This window comes from Symphalangus syndactylus, chromosome X (assembly GCF_028878055.3).
Source record: "Symphalangus syndactylus isolate Jambi chromosome X, NHGRI_mSymSyn1-v2.1_pri, whole genome shotgun sequence".
Classification (NCBI taxonomy): Eukaryota; Metazoa; Chordata; class Mammalia; order Primates; family Hylobatidae; genus Symphalangus; species Symphalangus syndactylus.
In genome coordinates this window covers 71891204-71914825 of record NC_072447.2, presented here as the reverse complement: position 1 = coordinate 71914825, position 23622 = coordinate 71891204, and the positions used below count along the sequence as shown (strand labels likewise).

Sequence of the window (23622 nt, the reverse complement as noted above, 5' to 3'; positions counted from 1 at the left end):
TTCCACGTCACTAAAATGAGAGTGGTTTCAGTAGAAGAACCATGTTCTCAAATGGAATGTTAGCCAGAAGCTTCTATATAAAACAGGAAAAAGCACAGCTGGTCTGGTTGAAATGGGCATGGGGCAGGTATGGAGGACAGAGTCTAAAGTTCCAGGCAACCATCTTGCCCATGCAGATTTTGGTCACTAGGGGAACTGGAATTAGAAGAGTGGAGATGGTTCTGCCAAGCCCAGCCATAGTGCTTGGGGAGATAGAGCATCTTTGGATGGAGTTGTGTGATGGGAGTGGGTATTTCATTTAAGTGGCCAGGATTTACAGAGAATCACTTAGGGGCAGATATTAAAGTGCCTAGTATGACACACTGCCCCCACTCCTTTTTTTACAAGTGAGAAAACTAAGGCACAGGAGGGGAAAGGGATGGGTCCAAGGTTGCAGTGATGGTTCTGGGATTCTGATTCTTTAGATAGGGCTCTTGCCTGCTGTAACTTGCTACCTCCCCTATAGGTTTCTGGCTCTATGCTCCCTTGGCTGGATCAGAGACCTGAATGCTCTTTCAGGTTTGATTGGAGAAAGCAAGCTGACGAGAGGCTGGGAGAACAAGAGCTTTATGTAACCTCCTGGAGGGGGAGCAGGCCTGTTAGTAGTCCTTGGAGTTCCAGGGAGTAAGATGGGGATGAGGGGAACACAGAGTCTCCTGAAGGCCACATTAGCTCTCCTGAGGCAGAGCAGTAGATGCAGCCCTGTGAGTGGCCATCTATCCTCAGGGCCCAGAGGAGGCCAGCACTGCACATCCATAGCCAGCTCTGGGAATGGCTTTGGCAGCTGATTTCTCCGCCTGCCTGCCTTCATTAGAGAAAGGAAAGCCATGCACCTCCGTGCCCAGCTGGCTGCAGGAAGGATGTACTAAGAGCCCACCCCCCACCCCCTCAGAGTGTGGTGCCTAAAGGCAGTAGCTACTTTTAGCTGAACCTCCCACAGCCTCTCCTCTACCCACTCTCTCCCTCCTCCCTCTGTGAATTGTGCAGGATGGCAAGAAGGCTGGGGAGTAGGTGCCTTGGCATTGGGATAGAGGCAGAGGAGGAGCTAGGCATCTCTAGGAGGGACTCTGATAAGCCCTGCATGGCAGGAGGGCTCAGAACAAATGCGAAATGATGAGACTGCTTTGTGCTTAGGACCCAAAGGGAGTTGAGGGATTTATTAATTTCCTTTGGGGCATGCAACCAGCTGAGGTTCATGTCTTGTAAATTTAGACTGAACTGCATGAGAAGACTTACACTCTACTTGGATTAAGAGGAAAGCAACTGGGGCTAGTGGATACTCACTTGATTCTTAACTATTCCTCTTGAATAGTCTTACACTTTTCAGTGGGTTTTGTACGTCGTCTCACTTGATTTTCTCTGTGGCCCTATGAAGTGGGTAGGGCAGAGATTATCTCCATTTCACAGGTGAGAAAAAGAATGTTCAAAGACTTATTGTCACATAGCTGCTCCCAGCCTGGCCTTCTGGGCTTCAGCTCTGGAAATTATAGTGCCACTTAAAGTCACTGCAGACAGCTATATTTTCTAGAAAAATAGGTGCTGGAGCTGTCCTGATTCTAATCTCATTGTGGAAGCTGGGGAACTAGGCCCAGAGAAGAAAAGGACTTGCCCAAGGAAATGTAGTCCATCTGTAGTAGTGCTGGAATTAGAACATTGCCTGGCAAGGATGTGAATTCCTGGACCTACAAGATGTGCAAGCCACTGTGGTCTTTCAAGGGTTGTTTGGGAAACCTGTGTGGTGTGATGGAAAGCAAAGTGTCACAGAACTAGGAGTTTGTTGTTTTTCAGTTCAGGCAGAAAAGATATAAAGATTCACTCAGTAAGCCCTCTATAAAGATTTGGTTGAATGGAAGATGTACACATGAGTAAAAAGGAGGTGCAAATGTGAAGTCATTTGCTGTGTGACCTTGAACAAATCCCGTTGTCTCTGTCCCTCATTTCTCTCTGTCATTTTTGGAGGACTCTTTTTACTTCTCTCCCTTGGAAGAAGAAAGGCCCTGTGACCTGGCCCATGTCTTGGGTGTTTGGTGGAAAGCTGTTTTGTTTTTTGATTTTTGTTGTTGTGGTTGTTTTTAAATAAGCTTTCTTTTATTTATCCCAAGCTCCATTTCCCATGCAGTCACACACATGTTGCTATGAAGAGCAGACTAACTTTCTCTCTCCTCATCTCCTGCAAAGTTAAAAGAGGAACTTGGAAGAAAGCCAAAATTAATTGTGTTTTTATTTAGCACCTTCTTAAGTCCATCAAGCCATAAACCACTTAGGCACATGGCAATTAAAAAACAATTCTTGGCCCCTAGATCCTTGGCTAGGATTTGTGATGGATTACTGGGTTTTCATGATGTGATCAAAAATTGTTTTAGAAATTGCAGGTTCTTGCCCAATGAGCTGTGTAGAACAAATCGACGCTCTTCACTTATACTTGCATTATTTTGTTTGGAAACATCTCACTGATCTGGGGGCAGGACAAGAAGATAAAGACTATTGTATAGTCTTAAGCTCCTGACACATGTTCTTTTCTCCATTACACTATTAGGTGGCCAAAGCCAAGATTATTTTCCCAATTTTATGGCTAAGGAAATTGAAGCTCAGAGAATTGCTTTGATTGACTCAGGTCAGTACTGCTTCTTAAAGTCAGTGGTGTGCTAGGAAGAACATAGCATATAGGGTTAAGTATTATCAACTCACCAGTACCAAGTGTCTCTAGGCAAGCCATTTATTAAGATTCCTTCTGTAGTTTGCTTCTGTCTAAGTATTTTGTTGTTGTTGTTTGTTTGTTTATTTTTTGAGATGGAGTCTTGCTCTGTCTCCCAGGCTGGAGTGCAGTGGTTCAATCTCAGCTCACTGCAACCTCCGCCTCCCAGGTTCAAGCAATTCTCCTGCACGCCACCATGCCCAGCTAATTTTTGTATTTCTAGTAGAGACGGGGTTTTGCCATGGTGGCCAGGCTAGTCTCGAATTCCTGACCTCAAGTGATCCACCCACCTCAGCCTCCCAAAATGCTGGGATTACAGGAGTGAGCCACCACACCTGGCTCTAAGCATTTTTACAAAAGTTAATCGAGATAGAAGAAAGAAGTAGGCAGATGCTACTGGATAATTGGATAGGTTGGCACTGAACCATTAATTGGTACTTTGGTGCGTCTACTGGATCTACAATAAATCCATCTGGATATCATATTGTCCAGGGATACATGAGAGGCCTTTCAAAATGAAGAAAAATGGCCCCAGATTCTGTAGTCTTTTGTGACCTACTTATTTTGGACGTTTTCTCTTTGTGGGTTTATCTGGCCTTGTTCTTAAAGACTAGGCCTTGATCCTAAAAGCAGGCTCTTTACCATTACCAGTTTCTATGGTCATCCCAAAGGATGGGGAAGAAATATTTGGATAAACTACATGTCATTTTGCCTGGGCTTTGGTGGAGATTGTGTGCCATTCCTTTTACTCCAGTTAGTTCAGGCCACTGGGAAAATGAGTGTGGAATCACAAGAATAGGGAGAGAACCAATAGCTTGCTGAGGGTTAGAGGGGGCCTAGCTGGGATGAGACATCTGCAGGTGCTAATCCACATGCACATATCTACACACTGATTCTTTGTGGTGTTGGGGGTAGCAAGCAGAGTTTGTTCATAGTACTTAAGCTGAGAAGTGACTGGGTAACAGCGAGAGGAACCCATGCATTGAGCTCGTTCCTTCAGTGTACTGCTGGGGAGACTGAGGTCTAAGGAGAGGCAGGAACTTGCCCAGAGTCTCAGAATTTGTCCGTGATCTTTGCCTATTATCTCTAGTCAGCCAATGGCTAATTTGCCTTACATTTGTGAGTCTCTTTAGATGAATGAAGGGTGGCTAAGCCTCTTGGGAAAAGCACCTGTTATTACCACATTCAGAAAGTGACAGAGATGAAATTTGAACCCAGGTCTTTTGTCCTGCTTAAGAGCAGATTGACCCAGACTTGAAGGAAAGCTGTTAGAAACAAATCGATGGGGAAGAAAATTGGTTCAGCTTTGCTGTCTATCCATGCTCTATGCCCATACCTTCACATACACATATATGATAGATCATATGCGATGCACATTTACACATACTCAGACACATGGGATGTATTTGGGACACACATGGGACACACAGCTGGAACACATTTTCACATTAACACACTTGGAACACACATTCAGTTAAACATGGGAGGAATATTCACACTTGCATATTCTCAGCACAGGCAGGATACACACACAAGAACACACATGAGGGATGCTTGTACACATCTGCATGTGTGAATGCACATGGATGCATATAAGGCACAATTGTGCACCCACATACATATGGGGCATGCTGAGATGCACTCTCACATGTACTCTTACCCAGGACATGCACTCCTATACCTGAGATACACACTCCTAAAGACATACTTGGGCAAACAACACTCCACACTTGAATGTTGAGTCACACTTGAACACACCTATGAGACATATCCACATGTTCCACACAGCCCTGTGGGACATATCTTGATGCAGAACACATCCTTCCCTTAGGGCCAGCCAGCTGTCCCTTTTTATAAGTGGGCATGACAGGGTACTGGTCCCAGCTGGTGGGCCTCCATAAGTTTGCTCTGGCTCTTGAAATTAGACTTGAGAGGGCAGTAAGCTCAGTAATAAAATGGATGTTCAAGATGACATGTTTTGTAGCAGGCTCTGTAAGGTAAGCAGGGTTCAGAGCAGAGCCCTCAGATGTGAGTTAACAGGCAGATGCAGAAGAATGGAAAACGCAAATTGGGACTGATCAATGCAGAAAGCTTGAGCCTGCTCATTCATCCCCCAGTTCACTTACAAACTATTTTGGAGTGATATGGTTATGAAGCAATGTCACAGAAGGCCTAAAGTCACTGAATATTAAAGTTCATCTTTCTTGGGAATAAAATAACAATCTGGACTAGAGCAAAGATATCTAAATTGTGGGTGTTAGGGTGTGAGGGGAAGTGGTAGGATGCATGAGTGGAAGATCCCTTTGGGCAGTGGCCCATCCTCTCCTGGGTTAGTGGTGGCCTGAGACCAGCCACATCCTTAATGACCACAACCTAGCCCCTAGGGACAGCAGCTTGGGTCATCTGGCCCCACTAATGAAGACCTGTTATTTTTAGAGTTCCTCAAGCTGGAAACCAGGTCATGGTGTCCTGGGGAAGCCTTTGTGGTCCTTGGTACCTAAGGCTGAAGCTGGAAAGACAGGGCCCTAGATTGGGTCTGAGTGAAGGGTGGGAAGCAGGGGGACAGGTAGCTGGGGAATACCAGGCTTGCCTGGGAGCAGTATCCTCAGAGCCTCAGTTGGGTTACTATTAACTATAACAGCCCTCATGCCCATTTCTCAGCTTTGGCTTTGAGGTCAAGAAACATGAGTTTCAGTTGCTACTCTGCCTCTTACAGTGTGTCTCAGTCACGTTCCCCTCTGCTGTCTGAGTCTTACTTGCTTTATTTATAAAACATCCAGTATTGCCCTTAGATGATGGAAAGGCTCAGCTAGGCTAAGAGTTGAGAAAATGTTCTGAAGATACACTTTTCTCCATGCATAAAGTTGCATCATCATTGTCCCTAAGCTGGATTCAATTCCTGCCGACAATTGGACCTGACTCCTATTGGAGTAGCTATAGACAGAAAAGGCTCAAAAAAGGAGCCAAGAGAAGACACTCTCATGGAGTCAGGTTGGTCAAAGTCATGCTGAGATTACCCCCACATATACAGATGCTTTTCAATGCCAGGTCAGTCATTCTGGGAAAGAAAACAGATTTGCAGCATTTAGGTGGTCATGTAGCTTTGGCTCCTCAGGAATCTCCTAGGTAATGAGAGAAAGGGAGGCATCAGGAGCAGGGATTTCTTCCTAAACTAGGAAATGCAAGGCCAGGTCACCTGTACCTGCCACCTGCCAGAGGAGGCAGCCTAGAGTGCCACCTCTGGCTCTAAGAGAATACTCTTTGTGTTTGGGCTCATGGCCATTTTACCTGGTTTGCTGAGAGGGAGAAGGTCAGGAACTAGACTATGTAGTTCATGTTTCCCCCTGCTGCGGACATTGTGGGCGAAGTTCTCCTGACCCTCAGTTTTCTGGTCTGCGGAATGGGCTTAACTGTAGTCTCTCATAAGAGTTTTAAGTGGAAGACTTCATTGTGACATAGGATGTGAAAAGTGTCTTGTAAAATGTTGAACATGTGTTCCTGCTGTTTGGATTGTTAAGATTTCATCCAGGTTGTAATTACACATTGTTTGGAGGTAATTGAGAAACTTCACTTTATTTCTCTACCCCTTTCCCATACCGTTCTTTGAAGGCATTATTATATCCATTTTACAAATGGGGATACCGAGGCTCAGAGAAAGGAGAAACAAGTCTGAGGTGACAGGATTAGGTGGTGGTGGATTCAGGACTAGAAGCAATGCCTTCAGATTCCCAATCCAATGTACTCTGGCCCTGGGCTGCCACCAATGAATTCTAGTGCTAAAGGAATCTGCCAGAGGTTACTTAAGTAAATATAAGTAAAGACTTAGATTTTTCTCTGACAAGCAGTACAGGGGGTTCTCTGGGGCACAGCTTTACCCAGCACTTTCCCTGCTTGCTCAAGAGAGACACACTGATTGACCCTTCATCCCTCCCACAGCAGCTCATGTCCCACTGTCTTCTGCATGTTGGAAGCAGTGAAGAATTGCAGATGTTAGGCTGTTGTGAGAAGCAATCCTTCTGCCGGTTTAAGCCACTTCAAGACAATAGGAGGATTCTTGGAGGCACAAAATCCACCTTGGTCACCTGCACCTCCTCACAGTTTTTTGGGTACCCCTGACCTGCCTAAGGGGTCGGCTGAAAGCGATCTGAGGAAATATATTTGAGGGCCTTGATCTCTGGAGGATTGTGCTAATAGTTGAGGGATAAGATTATGGAAATAATCCAAGAACCAAAACTGGGAGTGTCTCTGGAGACCATTTGGGCTGAATTTCACCTGGCCCCAATGAAGACATTAAAACCCAGCTGGGCTTACTTTTTCTCCCTTAGTGTGATTTTCCTTTGTACGCCACAGATTCTTGTGTTCAGTCAGATTTCCCTGAGTCTTTCTCTCTTGCTTGTTTTTGCTATTCTGAGCCCAGAAGAGGGAAGGGGTGACACATTGAGTGGAGTGGTGAGAGGAAAGAGATGAAAGAATCTGAGGAGCTCAGGCCTTGAGGGGTAGGCATTGGAGGAAAAGGCCTTTCATGTCTCTCTTCATTTGTATTGCTGCTGATGCATTATTTTCCTATCTTCCACTGATTGGCTATGGGAGCCTAATCCAATCTGTTGTTATCTTCACTTTTGCTGCTCAAACCTCCAAAATGACTACAGTATTCATTTTGAGGGATGTCTTCTGTGGAATTGGATAAGCAGTGGGGCAGGGAAGTGGGGTGGGGGGAATGGAGTGCTTCAGGAAAAATGGGGAGAGGAACTTTCTTTTCTTCAAATTTGAGAGCCCAGAGAAGTGAATAGGAAAAAGTTAGCTGGCACAGCCCTGCCAAGAAGTAGCCATGCAGTTTCCTAATATCTTTTGACCATAGATACCTCATTTTTAAAATTTTATTTTTGGATAGGAAATATATTCACATGTTTCAAAATTCAAAAGGTCCAAGAGAGGGCACAGTGAAAAGTCTCCCTCCCACTCCCTGCCCTCTGCAGAGGCCACCAATGAGTCCTTCCATAAAAATGTTATGTGGATGTATAAACAAATATGAATATATTCCTCTTTCTCTTTTTTATGGTAATATACAACACATACTGTTCTGTACCTTGCTATGCCTTGGAGATTCTTTGATACTTCATTGAATTTCACCTTTTGGGGATGTGAAGATGTGCTGTGGAAAATAGAGGTTAAGAGCACTGATTCTAGAGTGAAACTGTCTGGGTTCAGGTTTGGATTCTGGCTCTATGAACTTCAACAGTTACTTCATTGTTTTTCTGAACTTTGGTTTCCTTATCTTTAAACTAGGGATCAAACAAGTTATTATATGTAAAAACTTAGATTTGTCTCTGACACATAGTAAGCATTCAATAAATGTTAACCATTTTTTATTATTAGGAAAAAAAACACACTGGACCATGCACCAGTAGATCTAGGTTTCCTGCTGGCGTCTGTGCTCCTGGGATAGCTGGGTAACTTCCTTTGTTCACGAATTAGTTTCCTTACCTTTAAAATGGAACAACTCATCCCCGCTCTGCTTATCCCCAGGATTTCTGGGCAGATCCAGTGAGCTCATGAATATGAAGGCAACTTAGCAATTGTGATGTTCTGAGCAGATGGAAGAAGTGCAACTTAATATTTTCATAGACACTACTTTGGGTGGCTTGAACCCAGTGGTCTGAACTGGGTGGAAGAGGCAGTGTTTTTCCTTCTGCCAGTGGAACCCAAAAGCCATCCCTGTACTGGAGTTGTATTTTGAGTGGGAGATAGCCCATGGCAAAAATTTGAAATACTCAGGTTTTGTCTTCTGACCTTTTTTATTCCACCCCATCCCTCCCCTGACTTCCTTGTTTGACTTTTTTTTTGGGGAGGGGCTCCCCACCCCTGTCAAAACCTGCTTTTAGAAGCAAAGCAGCAGCATATGTCAAAGATGACCTCAGCTTTCCATTTGAAATAATTTAATACAGCTGGCTCAGAGAGGCGCTGGATCTGCCCAAGTTCATACAGCAAGTCCAGAATCAAGCTACACCTAGAGCTCATTCTTCCCATCCCAGTTTTTATTACTGGCATTTGCATTTTAGTGTGAATTTGAATTTGAGATTCCTTAGCAAAAAACATCTGGTGGTGGGGGAGATTCTGGAAGTATCTTTACTCATCCTTCATACTGAAGTGTTCTTATCTTTTAATCTTCAGGGTCAGACCTGTTTGGGACCTTGAGCAGGGAGGGAAAGTCAGGTTCTGGTTGTAGTACTGAAGGGATGATGTCTATAGAGCAGTGGGAGAGAAGAGCACCAGAAAATGTTGAAAGCGGTAACCTCCAAGGTGAGACTTAGGGAGAAAATATTAGTTCTTTATATATTAAATTGTTAATCTGATTGTTATTTAATTTCTATTTTGTGGAGTTTTTTGTATAAAACACATACTACATTAATATTTAAATATTGGGATAGGTGTTTCTTGTTTTGTTTTTTTTAAAATAAATTTTATTGTGTATATTTGAGGTTTACAACATGATGTTGTAATATAGATAGTAAAATGGTTACTATAGTGAAGCATATCTGTCATTTCACAGAATTACTTTTTTGTGACAAGAATAGCTAAATGTTTGTATTTTTGTTTTTAACATTAGAGGTACATGATCCAAAAACTATTGGCTACCGTTCTTCTAAGACTATAGGCTTGGTTTCTAATCTTGGGAGCTCTGCTGCTAACTAACTTGATGCCTTAGGAAACTTTTCTCATTGGAGCCTCATTTTTCTTACCTGTAAGAAAGGGAGGACTGAGCTAGGTGTGCTAACTAGTTACTTGGAAATCTCCAATCCTGACCACCTCTGAGTATAAGAATCCACTGCCTTTGGGGCTCTTGAGCTGAGACAGTTAAAAGGAGTTCAAGCCCTGACACCTTACTAGATGCTTTATCCCTCTATCAGCTGCCTTGGTTTCCTTCCCTTCTCTATCCCCACCACTTTCACCTAGCCCAGACTGGCAGATGCTTCCTTACGTAAGTTTAGCAAACCTACTTGTCATTGTTTTGTTATAAGCACAACCACTTTTCCTGTAGACACAGACCTGGTGCCATCCCTTCTGAGCTTTGAGGGTGTGTCTGATTTTGCTTCTATTTTGTCCTCTCTGGCAGCCTAGGTTTAGTCGTTTTATCCCTCTGGCTAAGTCTTTGGTTTCAAGGTCTGAGGGGAAGCCAGCTCAGCCAGTTTGAGTCCCTTGGGACCTGACCCAATGGCTGCTCACTAAATCCCTCTGCCACTTCCTCATCCAGGACTGGGCTAGACTTTTTTAGGAGAACATAGTCCATTCCTGAGCATAAAAGGCTTCTGACATGGACTAGAGGCATTGCTAGGTTCCTTGGCCTTGGCTGGATGTCTTTTCTCTCACAGTGAGCCAATAGGTAGAGGGAAATCATTGCACCACTGGAACCTATCTTCCACTTTTTGATGGGCTGTTTAAATGCAGATGTCCTCTCTGGGCTGTAAAAACTCCCTGGGAGATACTTACATTCTCTTTGGAAACGTATGCCAAGGTCTAGAGTTTTTGCAAGCCTGTGTCCTTGCTGGGCATGCTCAGTAGACGTAAAGGTGGTTTCAGTTAATTGAAATATATTTATTTTTCCTGCTTCATCTCTAGATATAGGAGCAGGTCACAGTGCTCCTAACTAAATGTCATTTCTGTTCTTGTCACTGTAAACCAGATGGTCACATTTAACGACGTTAGGACCATTAGTTCCAATCTATCTCCTCCCCTGCTCCTCCCGCTACCTTCAGCTCTCCTTTCTCTACAAGATTTTAACACGACATCTGACAAATGGATAAAAAATGAATTTCCCTTTTTCTCTCTGCCTTGCCCACCCACCCTCTGCCTGTGGTGTTGAGTATAGAACCATGCATGTGGGAGGCATGGAGGACAGATTCTTCATGTAGTTCTAGCCCCCTCCTCCTACCTTCTGGAAACAAAGGAACCCCACCCCTGCCCAGAAAAGTCATAGTCCAGGAAAAGTTAAAGCTCCCAGGACTGGTCCTAAGGGGACTACGTGAAGAAATTCAGGAACCCAGATGCAGACCTTAAGATGAGCTTAGGTCGCCTAAGGGATTTGTGGCTCTTAGAGCATCCCTGCATATTCCCTAGGTTTGTCCTGGTCAGCTCCCATGTCTCAGGATAGTAAGGCAACAAAAGACTCCAGTGGGTAGCTGGAGCTCGGCATTCACACCAAGTCCAAGAAGATGAGCATGACTCCCAGGGCAGGAACATTTTGGGTATAAGACCCAAGCTGGCTCAACAGATGGATCAAGGTCAGGGTAACCTCAAGCTTGAGATGGCATGTTCTGACTCAGGAACTCATGGAGAGGGCATTGCTGAGTCCATTATTATTACTTTTACTAACCATCTGTCTCTTAGAATATTGGAGGTTGCCTTGGGGAGATTTAATACAGCTCTAGGAAATTGCTTCCAGATTATAGCATAGAGAGATGCTGCTAGGACTTTCTATTAGAACTAGTGGTAGCTTCAGTGCCTGAAGGTTGGGACAAGAATGAGGGTGGAACAGAGCAGAAGCAGATAGTCTCTCAAGGCAGGCTTGGAGAAATCCTCTCAGACAGGCCACCGTAATTCCTCAGGCTTTCTGGAATCTGACACAAGAAGGATAAGCCTAGAGTTGAAGTTCCAGAGATTTTGGTTTCTTCTGAGTGGCCCAGTGCAGTAAGAGGAAATTCCTGTAATATAAACTCTCTGGTCCCAGAAAGATTAAGACAGTTGGTTTCAATGTAGCGCGTGATTCGGAATCACTCTGGTTGCTTGTTATTAATAAATATGATAGGGTGGTTCTGAGCAGGCATCTGTGGACCTCACATTAAGAAACAGCGGTGTAATGCGTAAGAAGTGCCAAAATATCCCAGAATAACTTGACAATTACTCCTGTTTCCAAGACATTTTGTAGATACAAGCTAATGTTTATTAGATTGGGAGCTGCTGTAGTATAGGACCTTCTCTAGCCAGCATCATCTAGGTTGGCCATTCAGAAACACGTCTTCTCTCTGATCTATGCGATCCTTGGCCCATTTGGCTGCATTTTCTTTAAAGGGGATCATTCTCTCAACAAGACCAAGTTCTTAACATCGTGAACTTTGAGGCAGCAGCTGGGTCTCACTTCAGAAACTCCTGGGCCCATTTGATTGAGCTACTGGCTTGGGTTTCTTACCATCTATTGCTAAGGTCCAGACAAGCAAGCAACAACCCTTCTCTCATCTGTTGGGTCACCATTAGAGCAGAGATCACCTTTTAACTTCCTTTGGAAGAAGTGCAGGAAGAAGCTGTTCTTTGTTATTAGCCTCAATGAGAAAATATTCTGGATGTCATCATGCCCTAAGGGGCTTCTCTGTGTTTTCCAAGCTAAAATGTCCTAAAAGGTCCTGGAAAGTGTGAATCGGCTTATGACCACCGTTCATATTGGGCTCTAGATCACGTGGTCTGTCTTGCTCAAGGCTGACCCCATCTAGGCCTACCTTTTGTGTCTGCCAGGTGTGCCTGAACAGTAGATCTTTCATTTTATTAAAGGGAAAACTGGATGGTATAATGGGATATTGAAGGAAACTGATGTGTAAAAACTCACAAATCACACACCCAAATTAGGAAAAAGATGATTTTGTGTCATGAAAAAATATATTTACGTACTTCCATTCAGCATATTTAGAGTCATTATCACTTGAGTGCATTAATTATTCTGCCAAGAAATGAAATTATTTACTTATGGGCAATAGCAACACCCACATTGAAACTGGAAACAATCAAGTGCAAAATGTTAAAACCTGAGGAAAAGAAAAGGCAACTCTTGGGATGTTTTTGATATTCATAGTGGGATTTTTCTTACGTAACAGCTATCTCTGCTTCTTTCCCTGGTGATCACTGGGCACCAATGCAGATCTTTAGCAAAAACTGGCCTGCCATAGAAGCCATCTGGCAATAAATCCTGGCAACAATGGACTGGCATATAGGGCAGCTGGGTACATATTATGTAAACAATTTCCTTGGCCCCATAGATTGTTCTGCCACCTGACAGAGGTGCTTACTCTATTGCTGTGTTCTGCCTCAGAGTTTGCTTGCTTTTAGAACTTAGGTCAGAACTTTAGATGGAGTATACAAATTGTTCATTATGGATTAAGCTGATGTTTTAGACCTATCATTCAGAAGTATACACTCTGGTTATTTGAAGAATAACACTCTGGTCAACAACTTGAATAACTCTTCCAAATTTTTGTTTTCTGCTTATCCTAGGTAGATGAGGTTACTGAAAGAGGCAAAGGGAGAGAGAGGATACAGCCTGGAGTCATCAGAGAAGGGATTAAGGAGTAGGTCAGCCACAATCACACAACTAGGAAGAAGCAGCCTGGCTCCAGTGTCGCTACGTGTAACCATTGGCTAATGATATGGCCAAATCAGAGGCACAGAAGTAGGATTGATCGTTATTTTATTGGAGGCAGTAGCAGGCCATCCAGTGAAATGTTGAGCAGGCAGTAGGAAATGTGGGACTGGAGGTGAGTGACAGCTGATGTCATGAGAAGGATGCAAGAGACTCATTTTGGCAAGAGTGGTGGAAAGCCCCTGCCTTGTTGGAGGTAAAGGTTGGATCCAGAGATGAGGCTAGATTAAGGAGAGCTTTGACATGGTGGGGAGTTACTGAAGCTTCTTGAGCTTGAGGAGTGATACTAGCAAAAATGCTTTAAGATTTGCATCATTAAGGCGTAGCTTGAGGAAGGGACAGACCTGTAAGGGCCAAGGAAGCCAGTTGGGAGACAGTTTGAGCTGATGAGGACCAGGATGAGACAGTGGGAATGAAGAGAATGCATTGTATCTGAGAGGGAGAGACATGAAGAAGAAAGAAATAGCAGGCCCAGAAGATTTTCCTTAAATGGGAAAAATTGAGAAGGAGGGGGAATGGGGGAATATGATGAATTTTGCATTTTATTGGAGGTGGTAGCAGGCCATCCAGTGAAATGTGGAGCAGGCAGTAGGAAATATGGGACCGGAGGTGAGTGAAAACTGATGTCATGAGAAGGATGATTTATCTGAAGAACTAAGTGGAGAGAACAAAAAGCAAAGGTCCCTATTGACTTTTGAATGCGGCAGTCAAGGGTTTAAGTGGGAAGCCCATTTCTCAATTTTCCCAGGTAGTCTGACTGTGTTGCCAGCAATGCTTGAGTGAGTTATCTTCAGGAAAAAGTTCTCATTTTTTTTTAGCAGAAAGCAGTAAAAGCATCCTATCAAGCACAAAGAAGGGTGAGGAGAATTAAGCTGCAATAATGACATCCCTGTCCTTTGCAGAGTAAGTGTTAGCCTCAGTAGAATACCAGAGCTGGAAGGGACTTGAGAGGTCATCTGTATGGTTCCAGTCTGTCACTTGACATGTAAAAAAACTGAGACTGGCTGGGTGCGGTGGCTCACGCCTGTAGTCCCAGCACTTTGGGAGGCCGAAGCAGGCGGATCACCTGAGGTCAGGAGTTCAAGACCAGCCTGGCCAACATGGTGAAACCCTGTCTCTACGAAAAATACAAAAAATTAGCCAGATGTGGTGGCAAATGCCTGTAATCCCAGCTGCTTTAGAGGCTGAGGCAGGAGAATCACTTGAACCTGGGAAGTAGAGGTTGCAGTGAACCAAGATTGCGCCACTGCACTCCAGCCTGGGCAACAGAGCAAGACTCCGTCTAAAAAAAAAAAAAAAAAAAAAACAGACAGGGAAAGGGACCTGTGCAAGATCATTTGGTGAGTTACTGGCAGATTTTCTTCCAATAGCCAATCTGAGTCTTTACTGTACACCATGGTACCTCATAGCTGTTGTTGGGGCAGCCTGGTTCACACTTTTCCAAAAATAGGGAGGATGGTTATCCTTCAACACTTTGGGCAAGATAGCCAGAATGTTTTCAAGGCTGTATTAAAAGGAATCTAGCTTTTTCAGGAGAGAGCGTAAAATCTCAGCTTGTTTTAGATATGCTTAAGGGAGCAAGCATGGCAATTGGCATATTTGCTATTCCATACGTGTGAGGTTCACATTTTTTAACCCATTATCCCTTCTGCTTCTTATTATTAAAACACTAATATTTCTGACAGCCACCAAGACTAATTAAATATCTATTTTGGGGGTGATGCTGTTGAACTAGAGGGGAAGAACAAGAAGTTGTAGATAAGTGGCATGGCTCTAAAAGACTGGGTGACAGCCATAATCCCAAGTTTTTTCCTATGTTAACACAGCCTGACATTGGGCATACTGCTTACATGACCCCAAATACCCTTTTTCAGACATTTACCAACCACTGAGGAAGGCCTTGTAGATAGGCAGGGAGTGCTGGAGGCAGGGAGCACAACATATGGTGTGGCATGGGGAAATCTGTGAAGAATGAGGCATCAGAAGAGGCAAGGGTAGGGCCTGCACTAGGAAAGTCCATTAGGGCAGTGGTTCTCCAGATGTGATTCCCAGACCAGCAACATCAGTATCACCTGGGGATCTGTTTGAAATGCAGGTTCTCAAGCTGCACTTCAGACCTACCTAATCAATACTCAAGACCTATGTGGCCCAGCAACCTGTGTTTTAACAAGCCCTCCGAGGAACTGAGAATCACTGCTGTAGGTTATTCACAGGGTGAGCTGGTCCCCCTCCCTGCCATTTGACTGGTTCCGTGGGGGACTGGCAAATAGCAAAGCTGTAGAGTAAGGCCAACTGGAGATTGAAATCTGCTCCACCACCTACTAACTGGGTAACTGTGGGTTACTTGTTTTTTCTCACAAGTTATCTTCAGTAAAAATGGAGATGTTAATGCTTACATTGGAGAATTATAGAGGTTGAAATCACAAAAGAAAGCCCTTTATCCAGTTTGCAGCATACGTTTTCTACAAGTGTAAGCTTCTCTTGCTTTGTCCTTCCCTTTATAACTCTTTTACTTTCCTTCTGTCTTTTCCATTTCTTCTTTTGTTCCTACTGAAAGGGTCCACTGGCCACCCCAAACTCACTGCAGACACACATGTCTTTTTTGGTCACAGAGACCAGCGTTAGATCTCAGACTCCCAGTGCCTCCAGGGTATAGCAATCATATTTCTAGGTTAAAAATCAAGGCACATGACAGCTGATAACAGATATATCTACTTTGGGGAGCAATTAGATAGAATATTTGATACTAGGATTGTCTTTGGAAATCTGGATACAAAGAAATAATATCCTATTCTGTCTTTAAGCATAATGCAGGACTCTTAACCCTCCCCATCCTCTTATTCATGTCCAAAAGTTTTGTTGATGTGGGAGTGGGAAACACTATGTGTCCCACTCACTTGTAAGTCTGAGCAAGACCTACCCTATATTTAGTGCTTCCTCTGAAATGTCCTGGGGATTGGGAATTATTTTGTTAGAAGCCACAGTAGTGCTGTCCTAAGGCTCAGAGCTCTTTGAGTACCCTTTGAGTACCTTGCTAGAATGATGCTGCACCATCTTCTGGCTTTATGATAGGCTTGCAAGATGAAGGATGGTAACAGTTGGATTTTGGCAGGGAGAGGAATATAAACCAGTTTGGGAATAGAGAATATAATCCCTGCTATAGCTACTCCCAAATGGCCTTTTCTTGGTTTTCTTTTTATAGCTCTGTACCATTTGATAATGTTGATGAGCTCTTGCTGCTTGGAACTCTTGTCTTCGACTTTTGAGAGATCATGCTCCTTTGTATCCTAATGATGTGCTAACACCTTCTTTTAGTTTTGTTTATGTAGCTCTTTTTCTGTTCCTTACCTCACATTCCATCTTTAAGCATAAATCTCGATTTCCCAAGGCTTCTGGCCTTCTAAGCACTTTTTTCCAGGGCAAACTCTGATTTTCACAATTTCTTCTGGACCGTTGATTCCCAAACCTGTATATATACCCTAATCTCTCTTGAGCTTCCCACCCACCTGCATGTCCTGCTGGTCCCCCATATTTAACACCTTAAAGAGAAAATTTGTCATCTCTTCTCTTGCAAAGCCAAGCCAATATTTCCTCCTAATTTACCCTATGCTTTAATTGACGTTTGCACCCAAAAATTAACTTTGACCTTTTTCTTTTCCTCAAACTAGATTCAAGGTCCTTCAAACATGACTTCACTCACCTTTTTAGCCATCACTCCCTCCACTCCTCTTTCCCATTCCTAACCTCTCCAAACTCCACTACTTGTTCACCATCACATTTCCCAGTCTTCTTCTCTGAGACTTTGCTTAATCATATTTCTCTGCTTCAAATGCCCCTCCCTTTCCTTCTCTATCTGGTACCATCCTATCCATTCTTTAAGGGCTATCTTCATTGCCACACAAAACCTTTCTAGAGCCCAATACCCATGTATAATCAACCTCCTTTCTCCGAAGTCTTGTACTAGGCCAGCACATGCCAGGCACTGTATATCCACCATCTGAGTTCACCCTCTCTGTAACCCTGCCTGTGAGGCAAACATTATTACCCCCATTTTGCAGATGAAAAAAACTGAGAACCAAGGTTGTATAGTTAGAAACTCTTTGGCTTTTGTGAAATTATACTCCTAGATGTCATAATTACATGCTGACAATTACATTCAAGTTTGTCTCTCTGACTCCTCTTCTATTCCTCACCCCCTATTGTCATTGCTACTTTCTAAAGTAGTAAAGCCCAGAATTGAAGGTAGGTTTGCCTGCCCATAAAACCACCTTTGCATGCTGCTGGAAAGACATGCATTGTTGGTACCTGGAAACCCTTTGTTCTTCAGGTAAGGACTGCAGCTGAGTCACAGTGAACAGATCCCCGCACACAGTAGGAGCTCAATGAATGAATGTTGGATGGAAGATGGATGAGCAGAGCAAAGTGCATTTTAACAAAAATTGTAGCAAGTTAAAAGTTAATTCTGTACACAAATGGAAGATTTGGAACCAATTTCCAGGTTAAGTTTAGTTTACATTTTAAAAACAACTCAGAAGATGAGGGAGGAACATCCCCTTGCTCCTGCTTGTGTTTGTGAGGAGAGAACGCAGAAGCCCCACACAGCTGTTAACCCCTTCTGGATTAGTGTTCCTCTCACCTCCATGCACATACCTGTCAGCTCTCAGTTCAGTGTTTTATAGCCTACAAAGCAGATGGTAGAGTAGAATTATCCCCATTTTATAGGTGAAGAAACTGGGACCCAGAGGCAGAATAGTTTATAAGTTAAGAGCAGAGTCTCTAGAGCCAGACTGTGCCTCTACTGGAATAATGGCTTCAATAGTTACTGGCTGTGTGAACTGCAAATTATTTAGCTTCTTTGAGCTTCAGCTACCTCATCTGTAAGATATGAATAGTAATAGTTTTTCCTTAAAGGGCTGCTGTGAGGCTTGAATGAATTAATGTATATAACGTGTTTAGAATAGTGCCTCACATATAGTAAGCGCTTTGTATTAGCTAACATCATCATAATTATCATTACACCTTTAGCTAGTAGTATAACAAGGTCTTAAATTCAGATTATTTTTTCTGCCTGTATTCCCTCTCTGTGGTGTTATGTTAGAAAAAGCACTAGTCCAGGAGGCTGACCATTTGATGACTGTAGGCAAGTTACTTTTGTTAAACCTCATCTATAAAATGAGGGCATGAAGGTGATGATCTTTAAAATTCTGTCCAATTCTGACAGTCATTGATTCTAAGTAGGCCCTGACAACAGGCTTGCAAGTTGGTTAGTTGTTTTTGTGACCACTGGGTCCTAGATTGGCTTTGTCCAGGGTATAGCTGAGCCTTGTGACCTGAGGGCCCAGGTATATCAGCTGGACTAAATGGGGGACAAAAGTCAGCTATCTGCTTCTGGGAAAAGCCAGGCATGGAGTTCCTGAAAAGAAGACTGCAAAGTAAAAAAGTATAGACAATGGAATCAGCCAGATCTGGGCCTGGGGGACCTCAAAGAGCACCACAGATAGTGTCCTGAGCAGAAGGTTAGTAACTGATACTAAGATACTCTTTGACCCTTGATAAAAAGCTATGGATATAGCTTTAAACTACAAGTCTTAATGGTGCTCTGGGTTGGGGCTGTATGTGCTTATTGAATTCTAACAATGCCTACTTGGGACCCATCTTTTCCAGGAGAGGGGAGACTTCTCTATAAAAATTTACTTTAGTAGGCCAGTGACTAGCTTTTCTTTTTCTTCACTGAGGCCAAAACAAGGAGAAATTGACCTTTAGTACAATTGGAAGAAAGCAAGTTCAACATAAAAATGAATGTCCTCAGCATCAGGGGCACCTATGATTAAAGATGGCTGTGTAAATCTCCTGTAGGGTTCTTTAAGAATAGGAGCCAACTGGCTTATGATATCATAGATGGAGTTCAGTATAGATAATGAGTAGACATTGGTAGTACAGTTTGATAATTATAAGAGCACACAAAGTTAGAAGACCCAGCTTCATAATGTATTACTTGTCTTATTGGCTGAAGGTCTGGGTCACCTTTCTGAGCCTCAGTTTCCTCATCTTTAAAATATAGGTAAATGGCCAGGTGCAGTTGCTCACACTGTAATCCTAGCACTTTGGAAGGCTGAGGTGGGCAGATCACTTGAGGTCAGGAGTTTGAGACCAGCCTGGCCAACATGGAAAAACCCCCATCTCTACTAAAAATACAAAAATTAGCTGGGCGTGGTGGCGTGCTCCTGTAGTCCCAGCTACTTGGGAGGCTGAGACACCAGAATCACTTGAACCCAGGTGGTGGAGGTTGCAGTGAGCCAAGACTGTGCCACTGCACTCCAACCTGGGCAACAGAGCGAGATTCCGTCTCAAAAAATAAAAATGAATGAATGAATGAATGGTAATAGTGAGGCCCAGTTTATTCCGTAAGGATCAAGTGATGTAGTAGATGTGAGAACACTTTGCAAAGCGTAAAGCATGAGGTATTTGAAAGGTGGTGTTGTGAAAGTCCTGCTGGAAATTTATTTTTTATCTATCCTGAAGAGCTCACCCTATGCCTTACCTTCTATGGAAGGCACAAAGATGAATCCTGAGCCATGACAGATGCATCAGGCAGGACCTGAACAAAACATGTTAACTTAAGTCAAAGATCAGCATATGTGTATGTGTGTATGTGTGTGTGTTCATACATATGTGTTCGTATGTGTTGTGCATTTATTTTGAGAACCTAGGGTTATTCTGTGGCTAGCATGTTGGAGGGCAGATATATGAGAGAGGATGTATCTTCTATAGACTATTTCTATTGTCTTAAAGTTGTTTTAGTTTTGGTCTTATGGAGCCATTATTTCCTTGAGCAAAGTAGGCTGATGGAAAAGCTGACTTCTAGAAGACTTGTTCAGAAATTCAATGCTTGGGAGAGAGTGCTTGAGTCTCTTTGCCTGATAGGCTATGTGTTCACTATTCTGGAATCTGTTACCCCAAATGCTGAGAAGACTGATGGCCCATACAAGCTGGAACAGTTGAAGGAAAAAGAACAAATAACACAGTGAGCAGGATGGTAGAGAGGGGCAGACTACCTCCCCACCCCCACCCCATCCATATCACTGTGCTTAGATGAGTTTCATGAATGTCTGTTTGCTGGTATGGCAGTGGAATAGATGTTTGCCTGCTCTTGTGTGGAGCCCAGTCCTGCTAGCCATGAAGTCTAGTGAGTGGGGTTAGGGTCCATTCCATGCACAAGTCCTGCCTTGCCGGTTGATCTCCAGCTCATCACTTCCTTGTTGTTCAGTTTTGCCATCCATCAAATGCAGAATTCAACCCAGACCTCTCCCCCTACTGTATCTCACAGGATGGTTGTACAAATCACTGAGAGAATCTGTGCTAAAGTTGAGTTTCTTGGGTGCAAGGCATCACAGAAAGCCATATTCTTTCCTACCCATGACGTCCGTGGATGGCATCATGTGTGAGTGAGAGGAGGAGGCTGCAGGACTGGGGTCCATTATGCGTGAGGAATGTTATGGTCTGTTACCCCAGGAGGAGGGGCACGGTGGGGTTAAATAATGTACCACCAACTCTCAATTGGTCAGTTCCAAGGAGAAGGAGGAAAGGGGGAGGAGCACAGGGAATTGAAAGCAAATAAGCTTGAGTCTCATTTTAGCTATTGCTTTCAGCCTCTCCACCCATTCCTGACCTAGAGCTGCCTTGAAGCACCAAGGAGAGATGGACTGGAGCTTTCTTTGTTCTGCGTAGGAGAAGTTCATGATTAGGGATAAAAAACATGAGGCATATGTAGTACGTATTCATATTCTGGGTCATTCCATGCACTGGCTAACAGAGAGTTGACAGTATTGTTTGTCTTGCGGTCTAATGGAACTTTTGTTCCAGTGCCATCCCCCTCACCCCTATCTCTCACCACTTGAGTATACGAGTTTCTCTATAAGTAGTAGAGCTCTGTGGGTGGGGGAAGGGGCAAGCAAGGTAGCTGTTTGGACTGAACACATTCTCATTTTGTCTCCTAAGCTGATCACTGGAGATTCCATCGTTAGTGCTGAGGCAGTATGGGATCACGTCACCATGGCCAACCGGGAGTTGGCATTTAAAGCTGGCGACGTCATCAAAGTCTTGGATGCTTCCAACAAGGATTGGTGGTGGGGCCAGATCGACGATGAGGAGGGATGGTTTCCTGCCAGCTTTGTGAGGGTGAGTGTCAGTCTTCACTCTCCTCTCCTATTTCCTTGGCTGCCTGTACCTGGCTTCCCCTTCACCAGCCTCTGTTCTCCTGTTTATTTCTCTCCTGGTGGCTTTTCTCATATTTTTTTCCTTTTTTTTAAATTGTCTCATACAGAGAACCTGGGCTTCCTTTAATCTGTGCCCTTTTAATTTTTAGATTTTTCATTTGTCTCTTGTTTAACACCCCCGCCCCACCACCTCCCACCTTTGTACAAATGACTTACCTTGTCTGGGTCTTGGTTTCCTCTTTTGGGGTTGGCCTTGGTGGTTTTTGAATAACTTTTTAACCCTATATTGCTGTGAACTTTTGTCTTTCTTATCTCTCTTTTTTCTGCTTTCTATTTCTCATCTTTTTTTTATCCTTTCTTCTTGTAGTTTCTTCCCATCTCCTCCTCTTGCTCCTCTGATCTTCTCCTCCTCTCCTTCCTGTCTACTTCTTTGCCTCTCACACCCCTGTGTGTTGTCACTGTGTATTCAGATGTTAATATAAGGGTGTGAGCTCCCTGCCCCCCAGGCGCTAGAGCTTACTGATATCAGATTTAATTTTTTTCAAGAGAATCAAGTGGCTGGGATCTAAATGTGCTGGGGGTGGGAAGCAAGTGGCATGTAAGGTCTTGTAAGCCTTCTGCCTCTCTGACATTGTACTATGAAGAACCTGGCCCTTAACAGAGAGGCTCTTGGGAGGAATTTCTCAGCAGTTTTTGCTTTTTCTGGGTCACTATAAAGGAAATGATCCCAATGTGCTTATGACCTCGGGGTGCCATGGGAGAATAACATTGGTTAGGTGTCTCAGCTCTTATTCTTTCTTGGAATTGTGAGCTGGAATCAGCTATTTGACTATTTTGAGCTCTGATTTTGCTCGTCTGCACAATGGTCTTGACAGTTCTTTAATGCCAGGGCATGTCACAGTGAATGAGATAAAACATGCAAAAACTGCTTTGTGGCAAGACAAGTACTGAAGCTACATGAGGGTGTGTTATAACTATCCTTACGACAGCCTATCACATTTTGTTAGTTTCTCCTGTAAAATTAGGCTGAAGTCTTCTAGACCCCAAACAAAAGGTCAGAAGGGCTAGCTAGGGCTCCTAGAGGTTGAAGGGCCTCAATATTAGAATTATGACAATGTGATATAAAGAAAGGAACAGGGCATTTGGAGTTAGGAAACTTGAGATACAGTTTTGCTACCTTTTAGCTCTATAGCTTTTGGTAAGATTTTTAACTTCCCTGAGCCCTGATTTCCTCATCTGAAAAATAGGGATAACAGACTTTTTATAAGGAATTAGATCATACATGCCAATAAGGTGTCTAGCACAGTGCTAGACAGATATTAGGAACTTAGCAAATGGTAACTTGTTTTATGATTATCATCATAATTATAATCATCACCACTACCTTATTAGCTCCAAGAAGGTCCATGTATCAAGGCTTCCCTCGAGGTTGATAGAGGCCTCCTTCCTCAAGGTAAAAAAATCCAGAAAGTATTGTTACCTGGTTGGGACAGTTTAGGTGAGGGCACTGCCTAGAAGCAGAGGAATGGACAAAATTACCTCTCATTCCCTTCTATCATGAGAATCTTCTAATGAAATATCCAATCTTTTCTTCTCTTCTGTCAGAGTCTGCAAATGCCATCTGTGTCCCATCTCATCTTTGCTGGTTAATGAATCACTCCCAGGGATAGTCAGAAAAAACCTTCAGGACTAATGTGAGGCCCTGTATACATACAGCTAGTATGTCTTGTGCTTACAGATCTCCCTCTTTAAAAGAAGGATTAAACCGTACTAAATGATGATGTCACCCAAATCCAAATGCATTTCATTTTCAGGGAAATGTCACTTTTATAATAAATAGTAAATTGAAGGATGGAGGGAAATGATTGAGCAAGCCAGGATGGCTCAGGGAAGCAAATGACAGAGCCAGACTTCAGAATATCAGTGAGCAGCCATTAATGCCCCTAAGTCCAAGGCCAGGAGGAGTGTTCCTACAGGAAGAAAGCCCCAGCAGCCACAGAGTCTAGCCCAAGTGGTTCTCAACCCTGGCTATACAACAGAATCACTTCAGTAGCACAAAAAAACAAAAAACAAGAAGAACCCAAACAAACAAAAACACTAACACCCAGGCTCCAGGCTAGTAAAATAAGATCATTTGACTAAATTGGTGACTGACATGGTGAGGTATCTTCATTCCCTACCTGGAAGTCTCACTGCTGACATTTGAACCCTAGGATGGATAATCAAGGGTGCTTAGTGTGGTTCTGTTCAAGTTAGCCCTACCTGTTGTT

At 43.5% G+C, this 23622-nt stretch overlaps 1 protein-coding gene across 17 annotated transcripts in view; it reads left to right on the top strand.

Moving 5' to 3' along the window:
* Window positions 1-23622, top strand: part of ARHGEF9 (Cdc42 guanine nucleotide exchange factor 9) — a 152574-nt gene that overhangs the window by 40705 nt on the left and 88247 nt on the right. For 8 of the 17 annotated variants that reach the window (XM_055267074.2, XM_055267081.1, XM_055267073.2 and 5 more), the window contains one exon: window positions 21135-21314. The exons of 4 other annotated variants lie outside the window; for them this stretch is intronic. In XM_055267074.2, coding sequence (XP_055123049.1) covers window positions 21135-21314 — 180 coding nt within the window. Of the gene's footprint in view, window positions 1-18553; window positions 18653-19577; window positions 19623-20463; window positions 20578-20785; window positions 20907-21134; window positions 21315-23622 lie in introns of those variants that run through there. 5 more of the 17 variants (XM_063635287.1, XM_063635289.1, XM_055267080.2 and 2 more) reach the window with 4 other exon arrangements.